Source organism: Benincasa hispida, chromosome 10, assembly GCF_027475165.1.
Source record: "Benincasa hispida cultivar pf3 chromosome 10, pf3_genome.v1.1, whole genome shotgun sequence".
In the NCBI taxonomy this organism is placed as follows: Eukaryota; Viridiplantae; Streptophyta; class Magnoliopsida; order Cucurbitales; family Cucurbitaceae; genus Benincasa; species Benincasa hispida.
Window position 1 is genome coordinate 41207 of NC_143487.1, and position 7640 is coordinate 48846.

The following is a 7640-nucleotide window of genomic DNA, read 5'->3' on the forward strand; positions in this document are numbered from 1 at the left end:
CAGCCACTTCACTATTTCCTTCTTCACTACTTCCCTCATAGCAGGGTTCAAGCGATGTTACCTTTCTATCGATCTGGTCTTTCCTTCTTCCAGACGAATCTTGTGCATGCAGTACAAAGGACCGATTCCTCGAATGTCTACCAAGGTCCATCCTAAAGCCTTTGCATTATTTCTCAAGATCTGTATTAGTGTGTCTTCTTTCTCCTTACTCAGCGAGACAAACATTATAATCGGTAACGTGTTGTTACCTCCTAAGTAAGCATACTTGAGATGCATAGGTAACGGCTTCAACTCTAGCACGGGTGGTTCCTATAAACATGGCTTAGTGTGTTGTGAAGTTCGTTCAGATAACTTGAGTGGTTCAAAATTTGATTCAACATGAATTGCGATGCAATCCTCCTCTCAAATTGCGCTGATTCTAAATTCTTCTTCCTCCAATTCTGCCAGGGGCTTGTGCGAAGGTTCTTCCCATAGTTCTTCAATATACTGGCAATTCTCCATATCACTTGGGTACTTCAATGCATTGAAAATGTTGAACTTCACTTCCTGATCGTCAACTTTGATGGTGAGTTTTCCTTTTTGCACATCGATCAGCACTCGCCCTGTTGCAAGAAATGGGCAACCCAAGATGATAGGTACTTCTTTGCCAGCTTCGTAATCCAATATGATAAAGTCCGCCAGGAAGATGAACTTGTCCACTTGCACAAGTACATCCTCTATCTTGCCCTCAGGATGCGTTATCGATCTATCAGCCAACTGTAGTGTGATCGTGGTTGGTCTTGCGTTGTCGATATCCAACTTCTTAAAGATCGATAAGGGCATTAGATTTATGCTTGCCCCTAAATCGCACAGCGCATTCCCGACCTTCTTCCCTTCTATTGAGCAAGGCAATGTAAAACTCCCAGGGTCCTTCATTTTGGTGGGGATATTGTTTTGAAATAGTGCACTACATTCATACGTTAACACAACTGTTTCATTCTCCCCAATCTTTCTTTTGTTAGCAAGTATATTCTTGAGAAATTTTACATAGCTCGGCATCTGTTCCAAAGCTTCTATTAAGGGAATATTGATGTGCAATTGTCTGAGAATGTCCAGGAACCTCTGGAATTGCTTGCTATCATCTTTCTTCTTCAGTCTAAACGGGAAAGGTAGAGGATCCCACCTTACTTCCTATTTAGTTGGCTATTTGTTGAGGTCATGTTCTTGCTGTATTTCGTTAGCTGAAGGTTGCGTTGATTCAGACTTCAAGTCTTGAGGAGTTTCATATTTTATAGGTATACTTACTCCTGAACTGATTATTTTTCCACTATTGATTGATTGGTCATTACTCCTGAACTGATTATTTTTCCACTATTGATTGATTGGTCATCATCGACAGTTAGATCTACTAGCCTTGTCCTTGGATCTGGTACTGGTCATGCAGGGGCTGTTGTTTAACCACTCCTCAATGTCACTGCATGACATTGCTCTTTACCTCGTGGCCCCGATGCTCCTTAACTGCTAGTCAGCGTACCAGGCACTTTATTTTTCAACTCAATTGCAAGCTGTTCAATCTGTTCTTCCAAACCTCTAAGGGAATCAGCTTGCGATTGTCTAATTGCCTTGCATTTTTTGATATGATGCTTCAGTGAAGTCTCCAGAGATGAGGTACTGCAAGAGGTATCATATAAGAACAGTTGGTCATAGGGTGGTATACTCTGGGAGTTACCTGGACTACAGTCCGGATTAATGAAGACCGGAGGGTTGCCTCAATCCTCTTGATAATTGTTCTGATGGAAACTATGTTTCCCCTGGTTGTGATTCCCGTCCCAACTTAAAGTTGGATGATCCCACCAACAAGGTTGTAGATGTTGCCAAATGATTCATTATAGATAAAATATACGGCATGTTGATTCCACGGGCAGACTTCTGTTGGATGACCCTCCTCACATTGAACGCAATTCATTGCGGCCACGTGCATCAATACATTAACTTGTGTTGAACCTTGAGAGAGATTTCTCTGTTGATTAGCCAATGCCTGAAGAAGCGAGGTGATCGTGGTCATTTGATCTACCAGTGTGCTCATTGTATTAGTTGACACATTGACACTTTCTACTCTTTCTTGCTCTAGACCACTTTCCTCTAACCCAGTATCAATCCACTCATCAGAATGTCGTGAGATGCAATCTATTATGCTCTTGGTTTCCATATATGATCTGTCCATTAATCCTCCTGCTATGGACGCATTGGCAACTGCTTGCATTGATTGATCTAAGCCATTGTAAAACGTCTCCATTAGAATGCTATCGAGAATCCCGATATGCGGACAACTCTTCACTAATTGTTTGAAACGCACCTAGGTGGTGCTCAAAGTTTCATAACCATTTTGCTTAAAATTCAACACATCCCTCTATTTCCCTACATTGATGGTTGGAGGGAAGAATATGTTCATGAACCTATCAACCAACTATTCCCACGTGTTAATCTCATCTAGCTCTAACGATTGAGCCCACCTCTTTGCTTCGTCTCGCAGTGTGTACGGGAAAAGATATAACCTAAGTCTTTCTTGAGTCACACCAGGCATGGGGAATGCGCTGCACATGTCTACAAAATTCATCAAATGCACATGTGGGTCTTCTCCTTGTAATCCTCCAAATTGACCCACATTCTGAATCATCTGCAACATAATCGGTCTTATTTCAAAGCTTCCATTCTCCTCAACCGTTGGCCTTGAGATTCTTGGTGAGAAGTTATAGAAATCCCGCATCGCATAGTCTCTCATTCGGATGTTGCGGTCAGAAGCAAGAAATATGGAATCTTGCACTGGCCAATTTTCCCTTTGATTCCCTACTGGTGCCTCGTTATTATTATCCATGCTTCTTCACCAATTAATTCGGCCCTGATGTGCTTCCGCGCGAATAATACACCTAATCTCTGGGTCCGCTTAGAATATCTGGATCACTCCAGAGCTCATAAGCCGTCAGACTGCTATTCGCGATAAACAGCCAGTACAAAGAGATCTGTCCTGCAAAATATCACAAACATGTTCAACAATAACCGTTAACCAATCCCCGGCAATGGCGCCATAAACTTGTAAGGCATGTGATGACATAATTTTAATCTAAGCTTGATGACATAAAATGCGATGATGCCATAAACTTGTTGACATGTATGAATATGAATGAATAAAATTAATCTTCTTATGTCATACAACATATGGATGATTACGATGATATGCGATACTACTTCTAGATATGCGATATTAATGAATGTTCTTGTAGTATGCCGTGCATTGTCACAAGTTTCCTTGTGTTGAAAGCAAGTATAATTTCACCACAAGTTTCTCGATGTGATCCGAGGTTGAACACAAGGATTTTTTTAGGTTAATTGCGTTATATTTGTGATATATAAGACCGGGGGTTTTTTCAATTTAATAAGTGTTGTTTGTACATGCGATAAAGTAAATTGTGCAGTAAAGTAAAGATAATCGATAAAAATGCGATAATAAAGTAAATTGCGATGAAAGTAAAGTGCAATAAAATAAACCTAAGCTATGATGATACAAGATACTGAGGTTGAGACTGACTATGAAGAATATACAAAGATCATGTTATGCGGTGGCAAGGCTTATGTGCGAAACTGAAAGAGAAAGGATAATTAATATAAACAATGCAAGTTTCTTAATTACGTTGAAGATATAAGTACGGTTCCGCTTTCCCTTGGCGTACACCTCTCAGTGATCGGTCGCGTTTCCCACTTCTCTATGGTGAAACAGGGACGAACGTAGTGAATGCAAGGTTGCTTCCATCTCTGGAAGTACTTCTTTCTTTAGTTAATGCATTCTTCTAACCTTCTCTCAACAGATCAGAATGGCATCTTCACTTCTGCTCTCACAGGTGAAGATGTCGTCTAGCATGCTTTAGCTAAACATCTTTATTTCTTTAGCACAGATTAAGTTACTTGTTTAATTCATATTAATCACAAGGGATTAAGAAAACATCGTGGAGAAATTGATTAATGGAGGAACGAAAATAGACAGATGTGTGGAAATGAAAGTGATAATGACATTTAATTATAAAATCAAGCGTCTGATACATGGTTGTGAATGATTTAGACTAAGAAGATGAAATACAATTGATGAATAAGAGTTAGAAACACATACAAAAGAGTGCCAATGTCTTGACACCGATCTGGATGGAGAGATTGCTTGCCGGTATAAATGGAGTGAATGGAAGGATGAGCTTCCCTCTCAGGCTTGCTCAACTGGTAGAGTTGATCTAAATACAGAGCTTTATGGCGGGGATTTGGAATGATTCACCCTGAGACTCACCTCTCGACCTTGTCTCTTTTCTTCCTGAATCTTCTCTGATCAGCACTCAGATCAGCCTCTCTCTCAATAGCCTGGTATCAATTATCCCGTGTATCAAGTATATCTTCAGTGAATTCTTTGAGGGTATTTATAGATGAAAGCTTTGACTCTCTGACTTGTGGTCCCCACTTTATTGTTATGGAAATTTCGAGAATTGTGGAATAAATATTCCTTCTGTTATGCAATCAGTCCGTTGAAAATGCACAACGGTTAGTTGTACACGTGTCAAAATCCTCAATCATTGCGTTGCTCATTTGCATCTTTCGATCGTGTGCCCACATGCAGTTGAAGTTCAGCTTGGGATTGCCTCCCCAATCGAAGTTAGGATGGTTCCTCCAGCCCGGATTATAGGTATTGCTGAAGGGGTTGTTCTAGATAACACATACTTACTGAAGGTTCAATGAGTACATGTCAGCTCCGTGAGCCCCTCCACAATTGACGCAACTGATTGCAGCCACTTGAGCCGGTGCAGCAGGTTGTGCTGATTATTGAGCAATGGCTCCTTGGTTAATTGCCATTGACTGGAGGATCGAGGTCACCATGGCCATCCATGCGGCCAACGTGGTCATTGTCTCTGCAGGGACAATGGCTGTTTCATTTTTCCTTCTCTCGGCACCTCGACCTCCATACCCATCGTCAATCCAGTCATCCATATTCTGCGAGATGCGGTCGAGGATGACTTTAGCCTCTGTGTATGTCTTATCCATAAAACCTCCTACCGTAGAGGCATCAACAACAGCCTGTGTTGCTCTGATCAGGCCATTATAAAACGTTTCCATCAAGACGCAATTAAGGATCCCGATATGTCACACCCTGTCCCAGACCACCCTCTTAGCCTAGAGAAGGGTGTGACTGCACCAGTTATCAACCTTTTGGCTAACACTTACTGCCTAATAACTCTTGTGGAATAACTCTGATACCAAGATATAACTTATATACAGTGGAATATCTTTAGGCCAAAATTTATTAATTCAGAAACATAACATATTTAGAGTCATTACAACACTAGATTCACAAGTCCCAAAACCCAAAATCCCTAGTCTCTATATGAACAACAGTAATATGTGTACAATATTAACAGTAACCACCTAAACAGACAGGTTACAAATCTCTTTATTCTTTAGTGGAAGAGCAGATGCAGAGCTATCTTCAGAGGATTTCACCGCTACCTGTTGGGGGGGGGGGGGGGGGGAAGAAAACATTTTAAAACGGGGTGAGCTTGCCAAGTGAGTGACTTAAGAAAGATAATTGATTCTCATGCAAAATCTCAATAAAGAGTTTAACTGAAATATAAGCTTCTATAGTACTTGTACTGCAGTATAAACATTTTCCAAGCATAAAACATATAAAGTTGTTTTAATCATAAAACAGTAAAATTATTTCTCAGTTGAGAATAACCCTTACTATGGATAAAAATATCCCAACACCAACTGCTAGTCAAGAGAGAACCCTTTTGCTCAATCTCTGACTCTAACTACCTACGTGCACGTGGCCATACTAAGTACCGTCATACCTTAGGTACTTCTGTTCAGATACCTTCTCAAATGTCCTTCAGTATCTAGTTGGATTGGTACTTCTCAAACATCCTTCAATACCAATAGTTACCTTCTCAAATGTCCTTCAGTATCTAGTTGGACGGATACCTTCTCAAATGTCCTTCGGTATCGCGTTTTAAGTAAAACTAGTCATAAATGGCTTTTTCTTTAAAGCATTTATAGTATAACACATATAAAAACATGGCTTTAAAGGACCAACCCATGATGAGTATATTTAAAACATATAAATCACTTTTCAACAATTTCTCACACATGCATGCGTTTAAAAAACATAACTCATGGTTTTCTTGGAAATCACTTTGTAAAACTAGCTTGCATGAGAATAATCTTCTTTAAAACATGCTTTCTATAACACATTGTAATCAAACATTTTAAGCAAAGGTTTTAGTCAAAATGTTTTAGCAACTCACCTTGATTGCTTAGGAGCTTTTCACTCTAGTAGCTCCTTTTTCTACCTCGGGCTCCCTTTTCACCCCTAGAATCCAAATTCAACTTACAACTCAAATTACTCATAGTTCTAAATATTATTTTGAGATACTTACTTCTAAAAGATATTCTAAATGTCTCAGGAAGCTTACCCTAAAATTTGAGCTCAGAAATTCTCGTGATTTAGGTGGAATCAAAGAATCTTCAAGACAGGCTCAAGCTTATTCGACAGCCTGACACTTCTGTCTTCTTCTCAGTTTACAATCCGATCCCTTTAAGCTTTTCTTCCAGCAGCCCTAATTAGAAACTAGACTTTTCGAGATTTCAGGTGGCTTCAGAATCACTCAAAACGCACGAGTAAATTGGGAGAAATCCTCATCCCAATTTGATGCGTCCTCTTCAGACTTCACTGTCCAATGCGTCCTCTATGATTAACGCATGGATTTGGCTCCAACTCAAGTTTGCTCAACTTTCCCACTCTTTTTACCGTATTTCTGAATTGTGATCTAAAAATGAAGTCTCTTGGCTCTATTTATAGGCATCCAAACTTTCTCTAGAGTTGACACCACCTACTTGGCTGCATGGCCAAGTGTCTCCTTCTCACCCCATCAACGCAATGTTGTGATCATCACAAGCTAAGTGTCTTCCTCCCACGTTGCCAACGCATGGGCCTCCAATCTGATGCCACCACCTCAAATTCTTAAGGCTTAAGGCTTTCCTCCCAAGAAGACACATGGTTTTGATGATGTTCTCCTGATGATCTCATCCTTTGTATGCGTCCAACTCTTGGATGTTCAACACATAATCCATACTTAATGCATAGCCATCACCAACGCATAACAAGCCAATTTACTATCATTACAATTCAACTTTGCCATCGCAAGGAGCTAACCCTCACCAACGCATAGGGTGACCATCCATCCTCAATGCATGGCTCACTAGGTAGCATTACACGGTTTGCTTGGCTTCGGTGCATGATGATGGCCACCAACACATAGGCGCGCTGCATAGGTTGGTCGCTTGACGCATGGGCATGCTAGCCTCTTGACGCATTGGGCGTGCTTGGCCGCATGGGCTACGCACAGTGCCTTGATGCTTGGCCAGGTGCTTCGATGCATAGGCGTGCTGCTTCAATGTATGGGCATGCGGCGTATGCTGGCCATCGCTCGCTCGCTCGGCCGCATGGGCTGCACCTTGACTAGATAGCAGAGCACCTCAACGCTCGACAGGGCGCTCAACACATGGGCATGCCCACTCGACGCATTGGTAAGGCGTTCGACTGAGGTTGCTCGACACATTGCAAGGGCGCT

The 7640-nt window shown here is 41.2% G+C and overlaps 1 protein-coding gene across 1 annotated transcript; it reads right to left on the reverse strand.

Moving 5' to 3' along the window:
• Positions 1-402: 402 nt before the first annotated feature.
• Positions 403-2275, reverse strand: LOC150033028 (uncharacterized). Its single transcript, XM_090305873.1, has 4 exons — positions 2127-2275; positions 1514-1650; positions 1329-1411; positions 403-1170 (listed from the first exon to the last, which is right to left on the reverse strand). The coding sequence occupies exons 1-4, from the start codon at positions 2273-2275 to the stop codon at positions 403-405; spliced, it is 1137 nt and encodes a 378-aa protein (XP_090161999.1).
• Between the last annotated feature and the right edge of the window lie 5365 nt (positions 2276-7640).

Excerpts from the sequence above, each read along its gene's own strand:
- LOC150033028 (XM_090305873.1), bottom strand. The coding sequence starts at position 2,275 with ATGGAGACGTTTTACAATGGCTTAGATCAATCAATGCAAGCAGTTGCC. Across the intron at positions 1,412-1,513 it reads GTTGAAAAATAAAGTGCCTG|TACCAGATCCAAGGACAAGG; the intron begins GTACGCTGACTA and ends CTGCATGACCAG. Across the intron at positions 1,171-1,328 it reads GAAAAATAATCAGTTCAGGA|GAAGTAAGGTGGGATCCTCT; the intron begins GTAATGACCAAT and ends CCAACTAAATAG.